Source organism: Dipteris shenzhenensis, chromosome 7 (assembly GCF_047967505.1).
Source record: "Dipteris shenzhenensis isolate YYH24624 ecotype China chromosome 7, Dip_SZ_1.0, whole genome shotgun sequence".
In the NCBI taxonomy this organism is placed as follows: Eukaryota; Viridiplantae; Streptophyta; class Polypodiopsida; order Gleicheniales; family Dipteridaceae; genus Dipteris; species Dipteris shenzhenensis.
Window position 1 is genome coordinate 5,592,630 of NC_141602.1, and position 24,693 is coordinate 5,617,322.

The 24,693-nt window shown below is 41.6% G+C and overlaps 1 protein-coding gene across 2 annotated transcripts; it reads right to left on the reverse strand.

Moving 5' to 3' along the window:
• Positions 1 to 1,146: 1,146 nt before the first annotated feature.
• On the reverse strand, positions 1,147 to 12,367 carry LOC147899857 (glycine-rich RNA-binding protein 4, mitochondrial-like). 2 transcript variants are annotated; one of them, XM_087376777.1, is made up of 5 exons: positions 12,149 to 12,367; positions 11,707 to 11,840; positions 1,956 to 2,024; positions 1,737 to 1,843; positions 1,147 to 1,598 (listed from the first exon to the last, which is right to left on the reverse strand). In XM_087376777.1, the coding sequence occupies exons 2-5, from the start codon at positions 11,837 to 11,839 to the stop codon at positions 1,404 to 1,406; spliced, it is 504 nt and encodes a 167-aa protein (XP_087232903.1). In that variant the 5' UTR covers position 11,840; positions 12,149 to 12,367; the 3' UTR covers positions 1,147 to 1,403. The 2 variants fall into 2 exon arrangements, with proteins under 2 accessions (XP_087232903.1, XP_087232904.1); XM_087376778.1 differs by lacking the exon at positions 12,149 to 12,367 and having other exon boundaries at positions 11,580 to 11,710.
• Between the last annotated feature and the right edge of the window lie 12,326 nt (positions 12,368 to 24,693).

A 24,693-nucleotide genomic window follows, 5' to 3' on the forward strand; every position in this document is an offset into this window, starting at 1 on the left:
GCCTGTTTATTGGCCTGTGCCATTTTGTTGAAGCTTTGGATGAGGATAAATTATAACAAGAACTTTATGTACAAATCTTTTGGATAATATAATACAAACTTCTCTTCTGCCCTTCCCCCCAAAAAAAAAACCTCACTTTCCAAATTGCCTTGAATTTTCTTTATTCCAAAGAACTGGTCAAAAAAACTCTTGCAAAGTATTTCACAATTGACAAAGCACACTTGCTATCTTTGTAATGTCAGTTCATTGTGATCTTTCCAAAGTCCCCCAGCCTGATGATTGTTGATTTTTCCAAAGTTCCATGCACACAACAAAGCATGGCTCCTGGCTTAAGAGGAGACCAAAGAATGAGAAAACAGTTCTCTCTTTCTCTATGTAAAGATAGAACTCATTGTGGATATGGTGGGCAAAACTATAGCTCTTTTTTAACAAGTTCTTTAAAAAAGTCTTTTTAACAAAGGCTTTTCCGAAATTTTGATTTCAGTTTCATTTAGAACACAGTGGGAAATAGCCTTGCTGTGACAGTCATACTGACGCCCAACTGATGTCGTCAAGGTTACAGTTTACTTATTGGACAGCCATAGATATTCCTGGCATGGAACAGTGGTAAACATTTTTTTAATATAAACTTGCATAGCTTTAGTAGTTTTGCTACAATTGAAGGTAGTGAATTCAATATTGCAAAATCTCCACAGTTCTAAATTTGGTCGTCCTGGTAGCTGATGGCAACTTTCTACTAGCTTTACTTTTATTTTAATTGAACCTCCCTCGTGCACTTACCCTGCTTGGTTGATTCGATCAAAATCCAGAAGCCAATAACTGTTCATCCCTCAGGATTGTTGACATTCCATACTCATGTCATCTATAAGAAACCAGGAACATATGGTCAGCGTGAATTAGTTGGCTCAGTAGACAGTCCAAAGAGTGAACTTGTGATAATACTTCTGCGATGTATACTTCTCTCATGTTCAAAGAATATAAATACGGCTGTAATGAGATCTGTGATTTTGTGAACCACGAATTGAAAAACGGGATAGTTAAATTACTAATTGATGGTCTTCATGCCTTTCATACTGAGAGGTTCTCAGCATTACATTGTCTTAATTGATGCATTGGGCAAAAAGAGAGACTAATATGGCACAAGTATGAATACAGTGTGACTTACATTTAGACACTAAGTAAATTCTTCCGAAGGAATGATCTCTAGAGACCCAATAATCCATTAAAGACACATACAAGTTTCAGAGCTTCGAATGTTGTCAAAATTGAGATCAGAATGCTCTGCTAAAGTATGATTCAGGTTTAGCCAGAACATCCCTCCAAACAGTCAAGACTCTGTCATTCACACCAGCACGCCCTGTTACAAGACCAGCACTCTAGTCCAAGCTCAGAGACAGTAAGCTTCAGAACCTATCACCACTGTCGAAATCAGATCCACTTGACCCTCGACCACCAAATCCACCTCCAATTCCAGCACCACCTCCCCCAAACCCACCACCGCTTCCAAAGCCACCACCTCGTCCACCAAACCCACCACCAGCTCTTGGAGGTGGTGTATTGGATGCATAATCAACTCTGATAGCTCGTCCATCTAACACCTGCAAGAAGATAGCAAGCGGCTTAGTTGACTGGCAGCGATTGCCCAACAGTACAAGACCATAAAATCTACCTTCAGATATCTAGTAGTGTTTTCTTTAAGAATCCACTGTCTAAAAAAGTTAGGGAGACAACAAAACCTTTCCATCCATTCCCTGAAGAGCAGCTTCAGCATCAGCTTCAGAACTAAATGTGACAAATCCAAACCCCCGGGACCTTCCGGTTTCACGATCTGTGATTATTCTCACTGTTTTACAAAGGTAAGCAAACAATAAAATTTTCAGAGCTGAAAGGAAGACATCTTACAGCAGCATGGAGATATGCAATGAGTGCAGACAAAATAGCAGGCTATCAAGTACCTTCTTCCACCTCCCCATGTGATGCAAAAGCTTGTCTCAGGGAATCTTCCTGGGTATTAAATGAAAGACCTGAATATTTGCATAGAAATTAGAACCTTGCAGGATAAATTTTAAAATATACACCTTAAAACTGATGCCTACTGCAATGTGCTACTCGTGAAAGGGCCACAATCAGGGCGAAATCCTTCCACGATTTGAAATAACTGAGATGAATAATCTCAAGCAACATCTATCATTGTACTCAATGATTGGGACTCTGACCAAACAAAAATGTTTCAAGGAAAAGAAGGCCTGATTCTTAAAAAAACAAATTTACACATGACGTTCTACACCTTACAACTATCACCCACAACGCCCATTAACTCCTAGCTGTTAGAAAATAGGGTTTGCTTGCTACCCCCGCAGACGGAATGTGGCCAGAGATCACAATTACACTTAAGATCACACTTAATATGTGCAGACACGAGCACACACGTCTGGAGTATCATGCAGCCAAGTAAACAGCCAAAATGGACATATATATCATTCTCCAATACACAAAAGTTCAAAAGTACTGCTCAGTGTACCTCACACCTGCAGCCAATTCTGCTCAGATCTAGTGCCAAAAGGGAGCCTCAAAGCTGCTCCTAGTGCTGCTATTCTCCTGGCGTTGGTCTGTGCTCCCCCGCCCTTCCCCTTCCCACCTTTCTTTGCTCGCTGACCTGGCCCCTGAGAGGACCGACAGGATCCAGATCTGGCCGGCCACTGACCAGATCTGGCCAACCTTTCTTGCTTCCCTGATCCCTCTTCTGGGTTCATTGACTTAGCCCTGTTTCAGGCTGACCCATTCTCCTTTGTTGACGCCTCCCAGGCCTATATAAGGCACCAGCTAAATGCCCCTTCGCTCTGCCCTACACCAGCCCTAGCCTGGCTGTATACATGCCAGTAGGGTTATTTGTATCCACACATGCTCCGCATCCCTGCTAGGCTTCACATGCAACTCGTGCTTTAGATCCTTGTGCAGCTGAGGTAACAGATGTGCTGCTGCCCCACATGGCAGCCTTGCATGCAACTCGAGCTTTAGATCCTTATGCTGCCAAAGTAACAGATGTGCTGCTGCTCCACATGGCACCTAGATCTGCCCGTGTGACACCTATGTGGTGTGCCACATGGCAACCTTGGGGAGCTTATAGATGGGGCATTAACAGGGCTACCAGCTCCACCATCCTGCGGCTCCCAAGCCACCTCCTGAAGCAACAAAGGAAAAAGTGAGCAACTTCAATTGTTCTCAGCTGTAATGTTGTTCAATTGTTCTCAGCTGTAATGTTGTGACTAACCCCATGCACGGATAACGACCTAATGCCCAAATTTGTAACCACCTACTACCAGCTAGTCCCTGATTTAACCTTGACCTGGCGATCTTGTACAGACTCTCCTTCCTCCATCATCATAGTGCACGACTACTTCTGAAGCTCCTTGAAGCGTTGTTGGTCTCATACAAATCCTTCACTCTAGGCAAATTGTTGTTGAAGCTCCTGTGCCAACTGAATATGCGAAATGGTTTCGTCTCGATAATAATTTATAGTTTATGCAACCCATTCTGGTTGCTACTGGATCTACATGTGTGGTAACTTTGCCATGGAATCTCTCACATCCTTGGGCTTTACCTCCACTCCTTCCGTCAGCTCCCATTTTCCCATTGCCAACAGAGCTCCGGCTATTGACTTTCCATACTGTATAGTTGGTCCCATCCTACTTCACCAACTTGCAAAGTTAGGGATTGGTATGAGGAACAATATGATGAGATGAGATGATCTTAAAAAAAGCCACAACAACACACCCTGCAACAACTTGACAATAGGAACACCTTACTTAGTGAAGTCGCCTTCCTGTCTTCAAGCAAATGCGTGCATTCATGCTCCAATATAGGAACAAGTACCAAAGTACCCTTCAGTGTACCTCACACCTGCAGCCAATTCTAATACCAAAATGGGGCCTCAACGCTGTCCCTACTGCTGATGTTCTCCTCCTTCCACAGGCCCTAAGCTGAACTTCTGTGGCTGTTGAGAGAGCTCCAATGACTTGAGGAGAATGGGCCATAAGGCCCTATTTATCGATGGCATTCAGCAGTCTGCCCCCCTCTTCAAATCCAAGACAAGCTCGACTATTCCATATAGTTGGCCAGCCTGCACAGTTAAGGGCTTTCTACCAAAAACCATTGTCGAAAACAAAGGGCACAATGAGCTATAATGTCCACAAAGGACAATCTCAATACTGACTGAGAGGCAAGAGGTGAAGAGGAAAGGAGGAGCAGGCTGGAGCACAAAATAGAGGCCAAAAAAAACCGTGGCGACACTTTCAAGGCAACGAGTGTTCCTACATGTTTTGTCTAGCAGCCACGTGTTTCGACACAACGTTTCTGGTCGAAATGTTTCATTGCATTTTGTCAGGTCAAAGTGCGTTTTTTGGTCACATTGTGCTTTCGACAATGGTTTTCAGCAGAAAGCCCTTTGCACTCAGTTGATAGAACCTTCGTTTTTGTGCTCTGCCCCTTTGATAATGAGGGTTATACAGTGAGCCTTTCATATGAGTTCATGCAAAAGATTTAAAAGTAGCAAAGGATTGTTCTATCCTTGGCCAAAGCAGTTGCAAATATATTAATGTTTCCAAATCCCATCTAGGTTCTTAGTAGTAACTTATAACTTGTAAGAGCTCTAATACTTAAAAGAATCCTGTTTCTCAAGAAGGATGATATCTTAGGGATATGGAGGAGAGGTAGGATCGGTTCCATAAGCCAATCCATATTGTTGCACATATGCTTCAACGTTATAGAAGGAGCCTGAAAAATGGAATTAGGTGCAATGGATGGACAATGTATTTCGAGAAAGTCCACAAACTATTGGTTCAAAATAAGTGAGGTGACAGGCGATAGATCTCATGATTATAGAATACTACTTAAGCTTCATTGTCAATTTGAAGTCATGCATGAAGACATCAGTATGCACATAGCCACATGGTTGTAATTTATTGTGTCTCTTCTTTAAAACAATGTGTTTAGCATTGAAAAAGAAATCATAGAGTCTCGCATTGACGTTTCTCCCATGCAATGTTTGCTCTTACTTTGTGGGAGAATTTGGGGTTCCTATACCCATTGTTGCAAAAGCTAGCTCTTCGTATCCTCTCACAAGCTTGTACCTGAAGTCTAACTATGAGAATATGGAGATCCGTATGTTACATTGTTGATCTGGGATTGTCGAGACAAAGCATCTGCCACTGTTCTGAGCTCCCAGAGTATGGACAATCTGAAAATAATAGAGCTTAGTCTAAGTCAAGAAATATCTCAGACTTTGGTGATCTGTCTTTACTGTTAAGTCTGCACCCAAAAGATAATGCTCCATGTATGGAGAGCATGAATCACATCCGACAACTCATTCTCATAGATTCCCAAGTATCTCGCGGCATGCCGAAGTCTCTGGCTCTTGTAGGCCACTACGTGACCATTCTGGTGCGTAATCCCAACACACTCCCCACAAGCATCACAATCCACATCAAAAGGCTGATACAAATTAAGAACTATTAGAATTGGCTACGTGATCAGCCTCTCTTTGAGTGTAGTGAATGCTCCCTAATATGGAGTACCCAATCTGGAAGCTGTATTTTTCTTGGTTAGGTCCTGAAGTGGAGCGGCTATATCTGATAAATCTTCTATAGTAAAAACACAGGCCTAGGAAACTACGGACTTCATGCACTAGCTCTTGTAGGCCACTACATGACCATTCTGGTCAATGCAGCCCCAACACAGTCCCCACGGGCATCACAATCTACATCAAAAGACTGATATAAATCAAGAACTATCAGAATTGGCTCCGTGGCCAGCTTCTCTTTGAGTGCAGTGAATGTGCTGTGGGGAGTACCTGATCTGAACGCTACATTTTTATTGGTTAGGTCGTCAAGTAGAGCGGCCTAGGAAACTTTGGGCTTCATGCACATCTTCAGCTCTGGCCAATCCTGGATGGCTTGGACGTTTGCTGGATCCATCGTATTTCATCTTTGGATATTATATGCTCCAAATAGTGAATCTCTTCCAGAAAGAATTCACTTTTCTTGCTATTTGCAAATAGTGAATTTGTTCTAAATAGTGGATTTGGTAGCTCTTGAAAAGCAATAGCAAGATGCTCCTTGTGCTCTTCCTCGGAATTAAAGAAGACAATGATGTCATCGAAGAAGATACACGTGAACTGTCTATAAGGACGAAAGATTCGTTAACCCAAAAGGCCTCACCAGATACTCATACATCCCAAAAGTAGTGCGAAACACTGTCTTGTGCACATCCTGTGGCTATATCCTAACTTGGTAATAACCACTCTCTTTAAGTCTATCCTGCTGAAAATTGAGGCTCCATTAAGTTGGTCCAGCACATCATCGATGCACGGAATTGGGATATTGTTCTTGATGATCATCTTGTTCAGTGTGCGATAGTCAACACAACCATACGAAAAGAACCATCTTTCTTTTGTACAAGAACTACAAGGAAACAAAATGGGGAAAAACTGGGCTGAATCAGCCCTTTGGACAACAAGTCCTGCACTTGGGCCATGATTTCTTCTCGCTATTTGGTGGCTCACTGCCAGGAATAAGCTCTATGCAATGATCTTCAGGGCTCTCGAGGAGTAACTCCCTGGCAAAAGTGTCAAAAAAACAATCTTTAAAGTTTACAAGAAACTAAAATTTATCTTTATCTGCCTCATTCATTTCAGTATGCATTTCAACATCTCTTTCTTTTATAAAAACCATATACGTTGAACTGCAGACTTTATTGCTTTTCCAATTGAAACGTTACATGCTACGTTTTACCCCTATGTAGAAACTCAAGCACTCTTTCAGGAAGGGTTAGCTTCCTTGCGTTGCGATGGAACCAAGGCATACCCAAAACCACATCATGGTGTTTTAATGAAGAGATGAAGAAATCCTCTTGATCAACATAGTTCTGTAGATGAAGACGAAGCTTCCCTATAAGGGAGTAGCTCGCACAGGATCCCCACAAAACATCTGGTCAACATCCAGTGCCTTGCCCAACTCCTCCGTCTTTATTCGCTAAAGCTTTTGAGATGAAGTTGTCTGTAGCGCCGGGATCAAACAATATGAGCACCTGCTGGTCTCTTATCTTGCCCCAAGAAAGCAGCAACTCTCTTTCCTCTGGATTTGTCACTCCGCCCAAAATGTCAGAATTTCTTCTGCCAGTGGTTTTTGCCTGTGTGGCTTTCTCTTCTCCCTATAACCCAAAGGTTTCTTGGGGCACTGGGCAGCCACTTGCCCTTCCTTTCCACACCTGAAACATTTTGGCTATCTGCTCAAAATAAAACTGAGGTATACCTTTGAAAGCTTTCGGTGCTTGGTTTCCCTCTGCTTCTAAGGCTGAAATTCCCTCTTTTGAGCCTTTGAAAACTCTTTTTTCTCAGACTGAGGTATGGCTGACTTTTTCTTATCTGCTATCCCGCCAAAAAGAGAAGGCATTGTGGTGGGATCCTGCATGTACATTAAGCTTGCCATGGTGGAGCGCACAAACTATAGCTGGTGCTGCTCCAAAGAAGTGAAAAGGCTTCAAGAAAGCCTTCTACAAATAGTTCATGCCCGAGCACAATTTAGAGATAGTGTCCTTGTTGCCTGGGACAGTTTGCATATGGATGCAGAAGATACAGTAGAGGCCTATAATAAAAAATTTTGGGATGCATGCAGATTACTCCCTTTGACAAGATCTCAAAGAAGACCCAGGTAAGAAAGTACAGATAAATGCTGTAGTTAATACCCAGCAACGTAAGGGCATAAAAGACATCATGACCCATACGCACGGCATTGGGATTACCATAGTTGTCAATGTTAAGCACGAGGGACTGCATCAAATAACAGAACTGCGCGCAATAGAGACTAGCTTCTCTCACAACCAAGAAGTCTACAATAACAAGTTAATAACGCTGACTTGTAGGAAAGCCAGTTTATTAGGCACGACTAGACCTTAGACTCCTTGCGCACCCCTACCGGGTTTGTTGTAGATATACAAGATAAGATCGACTCAATCTAGGGACCCTATCACTTGCCACACAGCTCCAGGGACAAAACTAAGCTGCTGGCGAAGACATTCACGACTACAATATGGTAACCAACTTCCCTAATCGACTCTGAGAGCCTCTACATACTTCTACATACTTCTACCAAGACTATGCAGTCTGAAAAGACCTCGAAAGGTCAAGAACGTTGGATTATGAAGGAGAGCCAGCCTTCAAGAATGGGATCGTCTTTTACACTCTTGCCACGTGGTCGCCACGATGCATTAGCCAATAGAATCGCCTCCACTTGCATGGTCCAATGGAATTGCTTGGATCATCAAACCTCCAAACCTTAGTCACAGAGAATGTCCCTAAAAGATCACATGCTAACAATCCCCCTCATGATCCAAATAGGGGATAATCAACAGAAACGAGACCATTGTCAAGAGCTTGAAAAACGCAACCACCTACACAACGCATAGTAAACAGCTGCCACCCACACAGGGCACGACATCAAAACAGGACTACCCACACATGGCATAATCCAATAACTGCAAGAACTCGAACAAATGCCCAATCATCTTCTGTTGAAGGATTGCCTTCCATTGTAAACCCTGTGAACTCTTCTATCAGAGGAGATTCCTCAACTGGCATACACTTTTTCCTTCAACTTAGATTGAGATCATGGGCCTTTTTGTAGTAGTGTCTCTCACCATGTCCTTCCTTCCCACAATAGGTGCACTTAACATTCTCTTTACCTTTTCCAGAATCCTTCCTTTGATCTGGTCATAATATAGGTGGGTTCACCAACAGGAGCAACATATTCATCCTCCTCTCCTCAATTAACAATAGTGCTACAATATCCATGAATTCCATGTCGTCAGAACTGACTTGTGAGTCCTAAAATCTGAACCAAGTCTGGATACCTTTGAGAGATGGCAGAGAGAAGGATTGCCTTTGAATCCTCATCGTCTACCTTGGACCCCAACGGGGATAACTGTTTCAACAAAGATTGAAAACGATTCAAGCTCACCCATTTGAAATCCAAACAATTCCTGCTTGAGAAAAGCCTTCCAATGCATCATCTTGGTGCCAAAGAGTGTCTTCACTGTGGTCCAATTGTCTGCTGCATTCTTTGAGACGTCCAGGTAATGAAAGAAGTCTGGACCAATAGCTTTCCCAAGTATTCCTACTGCCTTTCCATTCCTCTGCTTCCACAGTGAACTTCTCGGTCCTTTTGCTTTTTCTCTGAACCTGATACTATGCTCCAGAGACCCTTTTACATGAGGTGGAGGCAGGTTGACAACTCACAGCCTTTTCTTTCTTGACAAAACCCATGTCACCAACACAGATTGCCTTGAACCCCCTTCTGTTGTCCCGCTCCTTAACTGCTCTGATACCACTTGTTAGAAATTGACAGATGGAATTTACTAAACATCGAGGCGCATAATCGCTGAATCGAAATTTGGACAAAACTGCATAAAATAACAGAACTGCATGCAATAGAGACTAGCTTCTCTCAGAACCGAGAAGTCTACAATAACAAGTTAACGTCGATCTATCAGAAAGCCAGTTCATTAAGCACAACTAGACCTCAGACTCCCATGGTACCATCCTAACTCTCTGGTTGACAGTTCATCACAAGGCCTTCATCAGTGAAGCCTCAGATTCCCATCAAGGCGAATTCTCCGGCATAAATACCATGCAAAGCATGTATCGTGGACCATAGTGTTGTGGATGCATGATGGCACAACAGGAAAGGGATGAGCTTTTATAACCAAGGGATTCTAATGCACATCCACCCCTTAGCACCCCCCGCCACACACACACACCTTCCAGCCCAAAAAAGAAAACATACACCAAAGATGGCAGCGAATCAAGGCAACCCTTTCATGGATTGCCCAATTTGAAAGGTAATTTTCAATTGTCTCTAAAACCTCCAATGAGGAATAGGTTAGCATCCACGAGTTTTCACAAAAGGCATCATGGTGTCCCGATCATGTAGTGTATGTATCTACCTACGCGCATCTATATATATTTTACACAAAGTAACAAAGGGATTCCTTCTATCTACAAATTAACAAAGGGATTCCTTTCCACACAATACATTGGATGAGTAGAGGATCAATTTATCGCCTTGTACAAGACAAGCATGAGATAAATTAAGGATTTCCACTTTGCTGCTTAAAAACTTTGCTCAACGTGAACTCGAGCAATATGTAAACTTACGGATTATGTCATGCTTCCAAGTCATATTCTTAAAGAAGGGCAGATTGGACCCGGGGATAGTTACCTTCTCTTCTTCCTCCAAACTCCTTGGTTACATTCATTAAAGTAGAGACACCTAGTCCATGGTTCAAACAGCCCTTGCGTTAATGCATCTTACACTAAGAGGTAATCCCACTCAAGACCTTGCATGTTGACCACGTTGCAATACATGCAATGGATCAAAGCACCCCACAAGGTTGAGGCCTAGACCAAGCTTGAGCAAAGCACACCACAATAAGAGTCTTTGCCACATACCACAAGCCCATAGAGTGACATAAATCGCGAATTCTTGTTCCAACCTGATGTAAGGTAGAAGATATAACTCGTTTCCTTGGAAGATGCTGCTTTCAATGAGACTACCCACTAAAATTACGAGTACAATTGCCTTAAGCCTTAAGGTCTGTGTCTCAAGTCAATTGCCCCACCAGAAAATCTAAAATGAATGCAGCTTATGTAAGACTACATCCAAAACTCATAGAGAACTCTCCTATGCTAGCTTTGCTCACAAAATTCCATTAAAACCTCCGTATTAGACCCTCTTGTGACTCCATATTAACAAAAATCTAAGATTAAATAGCTAATCTACAACCTAGAAAATGTACAAATAGTTCCATGACGTTGCAAGTGACCCTAAATGTGTGCATATGTAGCCGAGAACCGAATATTGCCCTACCTTCGAATGCATATCCCATTCATCCAACTCAAATATCCTCAAACCCTTGACATCTTGAGAAGAACCAACCCTTTTCTCCATACACAATTATGAAAGCATACTCCCAAAGAGAGCATACATGATAAAAATTACATGTTATATCGTGTATTCAATTCCTTTTAAAGAAAGTGGTAAAACGTTGGCTTCAAAGGAGTATAATATAAAACCAATTCAATCTAGATACCTATATTAAGAAACCATGCCAACCATCCTTACTAAGCTCAAATGCAAATGATCTATGTTGTATATGAAATGACAAGCTCTGTCATTTCATACTTTGAACTTCACCAAGGTATATCTAATCACAACGCACACATATTGGGACTCCACGGAATTTGGTTGCTGCTTCAACTTTAAAGCATGTATGCATCAACATGGCAAAAAATATGGACTTAAACATCGGGGTACCGTCACAACTATCTGCCCAACATCGAGTTGATGATGTAAGCCCTTGGACACATACACACACTTAAGTATTCAGACATCTTTGTCTACGACTTAAGAACACGTGCAATTCTTATGCTTATTCCATGTGATACGGATTACATTGCATACGATGTGGTCTCCTACGCATAGCAATGAATATGTCAACTCTCGTTTGGTAAAAGATGCATTGCTTACCGTCGTTAGGAAGAAATAGACGCATGAATAAATTCTTACAGAACACCATCGCGCCCTGAACACAACTTTAAGATTGCAAAATTTCATTGATAATGCTGCGTCCAAGCTGAACATCATATACTATCACCTCCCACAAAGAGCTTCGAGGAAACTATGCCACGAACTGTTGTGTAAATAGCAGGCAAGCGCTGAGCTGGCCCATTGACCAGCTTGGAGGTACTCTGGTATAACACGCCACCTAGCTTTGTCATATTAGCCATTCTGGAAAAAAAAGGTGGGGCGTAATAAGAAGCCAGGTAAAGACGCAAAAAAACTTAACCGCTAGCATAAGCCAGTACCACGAAACAATTAAAAAAGTTAGATTGGTTGTGTCATGCAAAATGAGAAAGAAAAGGAGATGAAAACAAGCGTGCAGAAGGATACCGCCGTAACAATCGAGCTGAACGATATAATTATGGAGATCGATAAATCGAGATGAAAAATTTAGGCAACGCAAACAGGAAATGAGGGGACGGAAGCATGAAAAACGTGAGAAAAAAATCGATTGCAAAGGCGAAAGGCAATCATACCTGCTACAACAACGAACAAGAGCTGATTCTACAGGACGATGGAATTGTAGGAACCTAGCCTAGCTAGCTCAGAGCAAATAATGATTGAGCCTAAGGTTTTTACAAAGGATCGTCAATACTTTAGGGTTCTAGGCTCTTGACACGTGTTTCAGCAATAAATGCAACTCGGCATCCTGTTGTTGGTATATAGCGCCTTTTGAGGTGCCCGTCTAAAGCTCGCTTGGGAACTTTCACTTTAACTCATTTCCAAAAGGAAAATCATGGGCAGTACTTGTTTTTCTTGCATTTTTAGGAGCCAACCATACCCTTTTCTATGTAGTGAAGGGGCGCCTGTGAGTCAGTCGCCCCCCTCCACTTCTTTCCTGCACCCAATATCCACTACATCCCACTTCGATCCCTTTGTTGTGCCCAACCTATATCGTACTATGCATTGGAGAACATCGAGGATTTAGGAGCCAAACATGGAGAGATGTAGAACAAGAGGCTGCTAGAACTATGCGGTTGTTGTTTCATAGGAGGAGACCTCACAATATAAGGCAAAGGTTGATCATGCATACTAGTGGCCACTCTAGAATTGTGCAGAGTTTTTTGGGGTGGAAGTCTCCTTCATGATGAAGTGGGCACAGAAGATTGGCACCTTAATACGTCGACGTATAGACATGGACTACTCGCCCTCCAAACCACCGGCAAAGTCACATAAGGCAATCTTTGTGGAATAGGCACCCGCTCACAGGAGAGCCTTGTTTTCTACAGTCCTCATGAGCTGGACCATAATGAGTTAGAATGTGCACAGGCTCCACGACCATGCTTGTAGTCAACCGCAATACTTGATCCTTCGGCAAGAGTTGCAGAGGGCAGTGGTAGGGTGGACAGTGGACATCCTTTTGATTCAGAAGCATATGTTCTCAGCATCAGACATCAGACGGCGACACCACCTTATCCCAAGGAGAGGTCCAGAGAAGTGGTTCCTTGTAGTAGGACGGAGCGAGGGGCCTGCATCTCGGTCTCACAGACAGTGGCTTCAGAGGTCTATGATCAGGGCAAGCGGACGGGCAGTTTCGATGGGAGAGTTTAAGATTGGGATCCTGAACGTGTATGCCCCAGCGTGCAGACAGCACCGTCTAGCCTTTTAGAGGAGGCTATCAACGTGTCTTCCGAATGTAGACCCTTGGATTGTTGGAGGGGACTTCAAACACCTGGAGTTTGGGGAGGACAAATAGGGCGGCAATTCCTTCTCTAAGATGCCAGCAGTAATAGAGCGGAGCACCTGGGAGCAATTTATTTTCATGATCAGTGGTGGCAGAGACCCATGGCGAGAGCCAGATTTCAGTAGGATACCTGGTAGCCTCCTCTTCTCTTTCGGACAGAGGGCACTACATAGAGGCGACTCTACCGAGATTCTGGTAGGTACCACAATGTTAGACCACTCTCTCCAGTAGTACTTCACTTAGAGTAGCCCCGCCGAGGTCTTCCCCAAAAGGGGGTCCACATTCCAAAAGACCTCCTGCAGGATGAGGAGATTTAGCAGGTCATGGTAGGGATTTGGCAATAGTCAGAGACAGCACCGTGCGAGGGCTAGGCTTTGTGGGTGGCCGATGCAATCTAAAGGAGTAGTGAGGAGCTGTAGGCTTGAAACCAAAAGGTAATCCTTTCCACACAAATTCACCACTTAATCAATTGGAGAAAGAGAACACAATCACACCACGAAAACAACAGCAGAATGGGTACAATCTCCCCCCCCTAAATGAGTGGCTCATGCTTCCTCATCTAGAGTATTTATGATATTTCATAAAAGCACCAAGGAGCCAAAATTATCCCTCTCATCCAAAAATGGGGGATTTGCTTTACATAGCCATCTTAGGTTCCAAAATGAATTATGTCCTCAACAAAATATATTGCTCAAACTTGTAATAATAAAACAAATACAAAATTGGCCCATGGCCATATATAATGCGCTGTGCGACACCTCGATCGGTACCCTCACACTAACTCCAATCCTCGCTATGAGTTCCATCACCTGTACTCAAGCCGCCAATTACATTAGTTATTAACAATCGATTGAACGAATCACCGAATCAACCGAACCCAACATAATCACGCTCAAAGCACAATAATCAAGCACAACACCAATAACACTAGCGACATCAGTTATTAACATGGAATCACCCACAATACCGATCATCTAGCATGGCAAAACACAAGCTAGTCAGGCGTCCCCAACTAACCACACAAAGTATCCACTAGGACCCTCGCCGCGTCCAGTGCGCTCTTATGGAGTACTTTGCCATAGTCACACTCAACTAAAAATAATAATGTCCAAAGCAAGATATATCATAAATATAATTTTCGTAACATCCCTCTTGCTTGGATTGCAACTGACCTCAGTTGCGTGTTTGATTATAGGAACTAAGGAGGTCTGGAAAAGTTCGAAAGAACCGCTCAGGCATCCACTGAGCATCGTCTCTTGGATGGTTCTTAAATTTGAGCAAGTATTTCGTATAGACATTTCCTTTTCGGGTCGAGGTCTGTTGATGATCAACAATGCATTCGAGTTCTAGAATTTCTTCTTCATCAACAATCAATGGGTCCTCTTCATAGATAGGATGAAAAGGTAAAGGTCCTTTGAAGGGCTTTAAAAGGCTGATATGGAAAGCATTATGTATTTTCCAATTATCAGGTAATTCAAGCCTATAAGCTAGATCATTGATTTTTTGAATCACCTTGAATGGTCCATAAAAACATGGTGACATCTTGATTATTGGCCATTTCTCAACACTCTTCAATCTTCTTTTCTCAATCTGAAGAAGTACATAATCGCCTTCTTTAAAAAGCATGTTTTTCTATTTCTTATTAGCTTGTTTTGTGTACTTCTCTTGAGCGATGCAATGGCTTCTCGAACCTCTTTGAGAATATTTTGATAGTCATGGGTAAATGCATCTGCTGCTTCCACTGCTGCTTCCACTCTATGGGTCAATCGTGTGATAGGAACAGGTAAAACCTTTCCATAGATAATCTCAAAGGGTTCTCTTCCAGTTGCTAAATGAGGAGTATTATTATAAGCAAACTGTAAGAGATGAATGTATTTGTCCCAAGTCTTTGGTTGACTTCCTGCATAAGCTCTTATCATATCCAGAATAGTACTGTTTGTAACTTCAGTTTGTCCATTCGATTCTGGATGAAAAGCTGATGAGAAATCTGACTTAGTGCCTGGATTATGAAATAATGCAGTCCAGAACTTACTGTAAAACTTCGAATCTCCATCAGACACTATAATCTTTGGCAAGCCATGATGAACAAAGATATGCTTGATGAATAAATGTGCAGCTTGCTGAGCTGTTAAAGTCTTCTTGCATGGGATGAAATAAGCTTTCTTACTAAAGCGATCTACTATCGTCCAAATCATATCATTTTGATTCGTTGTAGTGGGAAATCCTGTTATGAATTCCATAGATATTTGTTCCCAAGGTTGCGTAGGAATAGACAAAGGCATTAGTAATCCTGGGGCTTGCCTTTGTAACTCTTGATTTTCTGACAAGTGATGCATTCGGCTACAAACTTAGCCACATCTTTTCTTATAGTAGGCTAATGAAATTCTCTTGCTATCACTTGTAAAGTGGCAGTCACTCCCCTATGTCCCATATATGGTGGTTGGTGCATTTCCTCCATGCCAATTTGTCTAAAGGGTCGAGTGATGCATAATTTCTTTTGATAAAAGAGGTATCCAACATTGCATGAATAGTCCACCATAGGATTCCAATTATTATTCTCTAATTTGTTCCATATATCGGAGAAGTCTGGATCCCCTTGATAAGAATTCTTCATACCTTCAAAAGGCTAGGTCTCTACAGCAGTGATGTGATTAATACTTGGCTTTCTGCTAAGAGCATCAGCAAGTACATTCTCTTTTCCAGGTTGATACTGAATCATGGGCTGAAAACTCTGTATAAATGATGCCCACTTGATATATAAGTGGCTGAGTCAATAAATGCTTGATACTTTGCTGATCGGTTTTGATAAGAAACTCAGATCCCATCAAATAATGTTTCCACATTCGTAAAGCATGCACTACAGCGGTCAATTCTTTATCATATGTACTGTAATTGCATTCCGTTGGTTTTAATTTTCGGCTCTCATATGCTATTGGATGTCCATCTTGCATAAGTACGGCTCCAATTCCATATCCACTAGCATCGGTTACAACTACAAAGAATGGTCTAGAGAAATCGAGTAGTTGTAACACAGGAGCTTGTGTGAGAGCTTCTTTCAAAACTGTAAAAGATTTATCTTGACGCTTAGTCCATAAGAAATGCTTAGCTTTTCTTCTAAGGTCTGTCAATGGATGTGCAATGTATGCGAAATTCTTGACAAACTTTCTGTAAAAGCTACACAATCCCAAGAATGATCTCAATTCATGTATATCTCGGGGTTTAGGCCATGTGACTATGCACTCAATCTTCTTTGGATCTACTCGAATCCCATCGACGGATACAATGTGACCCAAATACTCTATCTGATCTTGAAAGAAACTGCTCTTTTCATATTTATGTACAATTGATTTTCTTTCAAGAGTGAAAAGACTAGCTTCAGATGTTCCTTATGCTCCTCAACATCTTTGCTAAACACCAGAATATCATCAAAAAATACTAACACACAATCTTGGTGTTTAAGAAAGATTCGGTTCATCATTCTATTAAAAGTAACTGGAGCATTAGTTAGCCCAAAAGGCATAACTAAGAACTCATAATGTCCCATTTGAGTTCTAAAAGCAGTCTTGTATATCTCCTCTTCTACCATACGAACTTGATGATAGCCAGATTTGAGATCTATCTTACTGAAGACCTTGGCCCCTTTCAATTTGTCCAAAAGATCATCAATCCTAGGGATTGAATATCTGTTCTTCACTGTGATTTTGTTCAGTGCACAATAGTCTATGCACATTTGGTAGGCTCCATTTTTCTTTTTGGCTAATAAGACAGGTGCTCCATAAGGAGAACTGCTGGGACTTATCAATCCTCTCTCTATTAGTTCCTCCACTTGCTTTTGTATTTCCTTTTGCTCTAGCTGGTTGACTCTATAAGGAGTTTTGCAAGGTGGAGTGTTGCCCGGTAAGATTTCTATCCTATGATCTTCACGTCGAGAACATGGTAGTCCAGACGGTAAGTCCTCTAAGAAACAATTAGAAAATTGAGAAAGAAATTTTTGGTGCATATGCTTAGTGTTTGACTGAGTAGCCATAACCATATTCACCAAAATAAGATATGTCTTCTCACGTTTTCTAATTACTCTTTTGGCTTGTGTGTGGTTGAGTAAAGGATTGACCTCCTGACCTCAGATTTCATTGAGCTTTTCAGACATATTTCTTGTATGTCCTCAATCCTCATCTGATATGAATCGTAATCTATCTTAGGATTGTATTGATGCCTCCATGGCATTCCTAAGATGATGTCCACTCCCTGTAGGGGTGCCACTAGAAAGTCTCCTGTATCCTTGTAGGGTTTGATTGAGATTTCAAGATTCTTGACTTCTCTAGTGCAATTGTATTTTGTTTTGGTAAAAGCAGCTTTGACCTTATAGTTAGATGGGAAAGACTCTAGGTTTAGCTTTGCTAAGGTTCTTTTCGAAATGAAATCATGGCTACTACCATCGTCATGCAAAATAACAACCTCTTTGCCATTAATGAAACCTTTCATCTTTAGAAGAGCATGACAATTATACTTACCTCCCTCTTGCTTGGCTGCTTCGTCGTCAATCATGTGCACTTTCACCGTCGGGGTCTTCTTTCTTTCAGTACATCAGTGGCTATCTGTCTCAGCTTGTTGCACTTGAAACACCTTATTTCTTTCTTTGGAAAAATCATTTAAGGACACTCAGTGGCTATGTATCCCAGCTTATTGCACTTGAAACACCTTATTTCTTTCTTTGGAAAAATCATTTCAGGACACTCAGTGGCTATGTGTCCCAGCTTGCTCGGCTTCAAGGAAGAATCTGTAATCTGTGGTACAAAACCATTTTTAGATTTAAAGGGCTTTTTATCAAATCTCTTTTTCTTATAGAAGGGTACATGCCGTTCCGGATCTTTTCCTTCTTTTGGGATCCCATTCTTCCTTTCACAATTCATTGCAAGACAAATTGGTGAGCTCAGTGAGCGAGGATGAAACATGTTAATCTCGGCTCTCAACTTAGACTTAAGACCTGCCACCTGAAAGTGTCCCATTGTTGTCTAGCTTTTGCTTTGAAATGTGAGGGAAGGAAATCTCGCTTGATGAGCTTTTGAAAAGACTTCCAAGATTTTGGTTGCCTTTTACTGTGCTTAGTGACGTTCCACCAAAGTGCAGCACTCTCTACTAAATGATTTGCAGCACATTTAATCTTATCTTTTTCAGAGAATTTCTCCCTCGAAAAATAATCATCTAGCTGACTGATCCAAGACAAGACAGTGCGTGCTTCTTTCTTTCCATCAAAATTTTGAAATGAGAAAGCTTTTCTACTTATCTTACTCTTCTTCCTCGAATTTTGTGCTCTCAGTGTGGCTTTAAGTGTCCTGATACTAGTATCATCGTCGGAATCATCATCGGATGACTCATCATCAGATGAATGTCTCTTCCTTCTTACCAATGGTTTTCTTTTCCAATCTCTCTCTATGCTCACGCTCATCGGCTAACTATGCCTGAAATGCATCTAACTGCTCTTAGAGTGTGGGTGGTTGTATAATGTGATAAATACAAATGAAGCGGGGTGGAGAAAAATAAGATACTAAGCGTATGAGAATTAAACGGATGAAAAAGTGTGTTTCGAGTGTATGGTAAGAAATGGATGGCGGATAATACTAAGTGTATGAAATATAAAGCAAAAGAAATCACTTATCTCGCTCTTTGATCGGAGGTAGAAAGGACTAGAGTGGGATATATGTGACCCATGATGTCGCTCATAGTCGTTTATGTGCTTGACTGATCTCCAATTAATTACTCGGTGATTTGTGGTTCCAATCGCCTTCTTGATTCGAGCTTCTTCAGATTTTGCCTTGCTCTCTTTTTTTTTTTTATAAAAGAGGGAATTTTGACCTAATACTTTTGCAGAAAACCACTCAAATGGATTTTTCTTTCATAAATCTTCATGATCTCGCGCATTGTGTGATGGCAGATCCTTCTCCAAAGGTGACGTTATGGTGTTTGTCACTGTCTACGGTGATAGAGACCGCCCGACAAAGATCCACATAGCTTGAGGTGCGCGAAGATTTTGGGAGTGCAGAATCTACAGGTGAGGTGCTGTCTGCGATGGCAGAAGGCCAGAGACTACCTTGATGGTTTGGGGACTGCTTGGATCCGCGCACGGGTGAAGGACTGTGGGTCTATGCCCTTAATTGTAGGTCTACACGAGAGCTGACGTGCGAATCGCGATGGCTAGCAAAATACTACGGGAGACTGTAGGTCCTGCAAATGGGGGCCGCGTAGAAGGAGGAAATTTACTGCAAGGCTGCACCGCATTGTCAGAGGCCTAAGGGTAGAGGCTACTACTGCCTCGTAATTATTGCGAACTGCAGGTCATTTCACTCACGACAACGGCTACTCCCAAGTCCCAAGGGTCCTGTCTCGATGAGGGCATTGTAGCCTCATGTCCAATTTCAAAAATCTTGAATACTACACTATCACCTTCAACAACCTCCATCGGAAACCTTATAGATTTAAATGCCATTGATTTGAGTATCTAGATCCTTTAGGATTTTGATCGAGCAATTTGAACATCAAATCTCTTAGCTCTTGGTAGTATAACCCTTTCTCAAAGAGTGAATTTCGTTCAATAACATTATTCCATCCATTCTTCAAAGTATGATTAGTCATATGCTTGATAGTAGTGCACTTTAGATGGAGAAGAACCAGCATGCTCATCAATATTTTGAGCCTCAGCATTCACCATAAAAACTTGTCTCCTATATCAAGAGCATTGCTCAATGTATTATGGTGAACTTCATATGCTACATCTTTGCTTGAACTTTGAAGGATCACCAACATCACAATCACTTGAAGGATCACAACAACATCACAAATTTCAAGAGCATCGCTCAACACATCATGGTGAACTTGATATGTTGCATCTTTGATTTAAGGAAAACATGACAATCACTTGATGGAACTAGTGTGATATGTTCCCAACATAAAAGGGGAGCTTTGTTAGAACACATCTTCCACATACCTTGAAAGCATGCATTATAGTAGCATGATCTAAGTGGTGCGAAGTGTTGAAGAGTACCCATTAACAAAATCAAGGGAAAGAGTGTTAGGAATGGAATCATAGCTCCAAAAGGCATCTCTATTCACATTTTTTTCTTTAACTTCCTAGAAAAAGCATTCAAAATCTCTACCTTAAGGAGATATAAAATGTAAGCCTCCATTTTATGCTAGCCTATAGGAATGTCACAACATCACTAGCACGTTATAGCTTTGCACCAGCTTGCTTTATATTTTTATGAGTCAGCATTCTATTTACAATGGCCCTTGCACTATTGTGCTCTCCCTTGCCATGTCCAGGTCTAAGAAAGTTCCAAATCATGCACAATCTAGTGAGACTAATAGACGAGTAATAGACATGGACATTAATAGTGAACTACAAAGGTCTACATGCTTTGAACTGGGAGGCTATGCCATCAAACCAAACTCAATGTTTCTTTACAAGTAATTACAATCATTCGTGGTGTAACATAAAGCAATGTTATATGAAGAAAATTTTGTGCTTCTTATCATTTGAAATTTAGAAGGTTATAAATGTAGGGAAAGGTTATGTAGAAGGTTATATATACACTAAAGTGGTACTCTTTTTCCACTTTAAAGTGGTCAAGTTTTGTCATGCCCAAAAGGTACACAAGTGGCAGAACTTTTGGAGATTCAAATTGTACATGATCACTCGCAATAACATCCTATAGTAGAATTGTCCTTAAGCCCATTCACATTCAAATGTTCTTTCAAACACACTTTCTCCACTTTGTAGAGCTTGATATTAGGTTACTAAATTGCTACTATCTCAAAGCATAGCTTAAAAGATATGATTTGAGTCCTCTGTGTGTGTGTGTGTGTGTGTGTGTGTGTGTGTGTGTGTGTGTGTGTGTGTGTGTGTGACTAAATCCAATACCAATATCTACCTATCATGACTGCGAGGGCTAGTCAGCACATTAAAACTTTGAGCTACCCATCAACAAATTGTGACTGCTCTTACACATCATCCTAGATTAGACAATATTTAAAAAATAACTTTTAATTTGGATCTGAGAATAAACACGCCCTACCTATTAATTTAAAAATGGTGTATAAAATTACCCCTGCCATAAATATATTTATGTAAGTCTTGAGAATTAAAATACCCCTCATTTTGAACTCTCATAGTATATTTACATTTCCCAGATGGACCCCTCGAGGACAGCCATAAGTGCATGCTTAAACATTGAGTCTCCCCAAGTTGCACTATGGCTGAAATTGATGATGTCTACTACACTGGGGCAGGACCACACTGATGCATAAGTTCCCTCGTGCTGAGAAATGATTTGCTGATCTGAAGAGGTGGTGATCACTGGATCCAAGGGTGGTGCAATGTGGCATGACTAAGCTGATGCTAGAATGTCCTAAAGACTGATTTGCTTATCAATACTGCTCATGGAAATTGTGTCTAAGGTATGCTCCCTGTCAAAGGTGAAAGCATCAATGATGGATGCTGGAATGGAATCACCTAAAGATATGGATGCACTGGGCATATATCTCCGCATGAGGCTGGAGATATGAGTGCCTTGTACTGAAAACTTTTCTACTAAAACACTGCATGATCATAACTGAACTCCTACTATGTGTCTATAGCATCTGTGGCAAAAGATGGAGTCGAATCCATGCATGAGAGTGATGGCTATACATCACTACAATCAGTCTGTGATGATGGGACTACCTCGTACTAAGGACTTACCATCAAATTTGCCTCATGCTGAGGGCTTACTACTGAATGTGCCTCATCCTGAGGGCTTACTAAGAAGTGTGCCTCATGTTGAGGGCTTATCGAATAATGTGCAAGATAAAAAACGATGGGTTGATCCATGCTAGCATGTGGAACATCTGTGTCCACTCGCTCAAGACCAATGAGGCTCGAGTCTGCATCATAGACTGATACATACCCTGTTGCAACAAATGGTCGAAGTAGACCTGTTCTCTTTCCACTCATGGATCTCATCTGGAGTCATGACTAGTTATCATCAACTGTGTGATGTGAAGAGCATGCTAGAGCGGTTTGGTGCTTTGTGCAAGAGGCTTGCCCATGTACCGGTGAGAGTGTCTACCCATGAGAACACTGTGTGAGAGCTGCCACCACTGTGGGGCTTACACTGAATTGTCAAAACCAAGTCATGTGAGAGTTGTGTGTATGCCAAAGATCAAGCCTATAGTAATTTGATGACAACTGCGTGTCGGGCATAACCAAGGGGATGTACAAGGCTAATGTGTATGCATGTAGGAACCAATGCTAAAAATAGTCAACAAATATGATTGTACATGGGTGGCATATGTGCATGCAAGAAGAATGCAACAATCTTGAATTTGGGAAGATCACTCTGCCAAGTGTCATAATGAGTGATGAACTACCAAATACCAAGAGTATTGAGCTGGTGTCAGATGTGTGAATGCGTACACCGGTGATAGATACGATGGGATTGACACCCGTGGGACCTAATTGGGTAACGCGATAATGGATGACTTAGTTTGGTGGAGTTGGATCTCCTCTATGGCGGTGCTATTCAACAGCTAGACTATATATCGAATTGCAAAATGCAGCAAATGAATTTTATCTTGATTCATTTTATGTGTTGGGTACACTGCAATGGATCAAGAGGTGGTTTTGATGATGAGGTTTCAATGATGCTGACCTATGGAAATCTCAAATGTGAAATATGATGTGACAAGTGCGTAAAGCGCAAGCTGGCAAGCAATTTTGCTTTTTGGAGCACTGCAAAATTCCCTCTAGATCAAAATATTCGGCCCTCGGAAGGATTTGATTATAAAAGAGGGCAAAATGATGATAGTGTCCAAGGATGATGTGGCACAGTGTGTAGAGGAAAATTGTGCCTATGTGCTTAGAAGGCACATGATGACTGGGTAGGCTGATTAGGCATCCTATTGAATGGCCTTGCTGAGATGGTCATGATGACATGGGACATGTCAATGCCTACATGGCACATGGGTTTAGTTTAAGGAAAACCATGGTTAGTTGATCCTGATGACATGGACTGCTACGTGTATAGATGGGGTTGCCACATGGCCCAAGTTGTGGACCACTGGCCAAACCTAGGGTCAAGTTCACCTGCCTTGGTGTCTTTCTATCTACCACGTATCACAGAGGGCAAGATAAGATAAGTCGATGAAATATTTACGATAGGCAGCCTATGGGGAATTTTGGGTTTCTTGGCCTCTCCTTGAGCCACGTGTCCTACTATAAGCATTGGATTTAATTTTGATAAGATAAGAAGGCCTACAACACTTGATGAAAAGCATGCTTTTGGCCTCTCCTTGAGCCACATATCCTAATATAAGCCTTGGATTTAATTTTGATTTGAAGGCCTACAACACTTGATGAAAAGCATGCTTTTGGATGAAAAGGCATGAATGCTTCTGAAGGCCTCTAAATCTATATATTTCGCAAACTTCAACTCTTTGGATTGTCTAGCTGATGTTGGCTTTGCCACCCTCTTTGTCCAACATCGCTCATATCAAGAAACCACTTCGCAAATGACAGAAGAAATCATGATCGATGCTCAAGTTGGAATACAAATACACTCATTGAGATTTAGGTAATATGTCATTCTCTCACATATTCACAATACTCAATCTCAACGCTAATATTCTCGGTAATTACAACATCAACGCACAGGAAAGGGCCCGTTTCCTCGAATTATAACTATTTGGGGAAGGAAGCGCGCTGCCTCCCTGCCCACACTATGTGTGGTTATATAAAATGTATACATATCTATATATATATATATGTTTTCCATTTCAACTTGTGTGTTTTCTTTTGCTTTTGCCTAAATTCTTCTTTTTCTATTTGTGTGCTGAGGTGTTCGCAAGAAGGGAACGCTTAAACACATATGCCATTTGGTCGGGCCTGCTATTGTGAGCTTAGTTTATAGTCAAGTAATTTTCAAACAATGACGTGTCATCCTTTCTTCGTCGTTAATTTATAATCAACATATTATAGACTAATCTCTTCATTCATTTTTCATCGTTGATTTTACTCTCTTCATTCATTCCCCTTACACAGCCTACGGCACCCTAGTTGAAAGATTTTGTTGAAATCTTCAAAAGATTCCGTTGAAAGCTTCGAAAGATTCTGTCTATACTCTTCTCCGTCGATGTGTGCAGTCCGGGGAATCGATTGAGGCGATGGCGTCGTTGCATGCGCTCACATTGGAGGATGGAGCTTCGTAGTAGATTGTTTAGGTTCGTTGACATCTCATATGTTGGTTGGAGAGTCGATGCAGAGTTGCAAAGCAGGAGCTTTGGCCATTGATGGATTCCCGGTTCAGG

Bases quoted from the DNA above. Each gene is read 5' to 3' on its own strand.
- LOC147899857 (XM_087376777.1), bottom strand. From the start codon at position 11,839: ATGGCTAATATGACAAAGCTAGGTGGCGTGTTATACCAGAGTACCTCC. The intron at 2,025-11,706 runs GTGATAGTATAT...GCAAATATTCAG, and splicing joins CTCGAAGCTCTTTGTGGGAG to GTCTTTCATTTAATACCCAG. The intron at 1,844-1,955 runs GTACTTGATAGC...TTTGTAAAACAG, and splicing joins ACATGGGGAGGTGGAAGAAG to TGAGAATAATCACAGATCGT.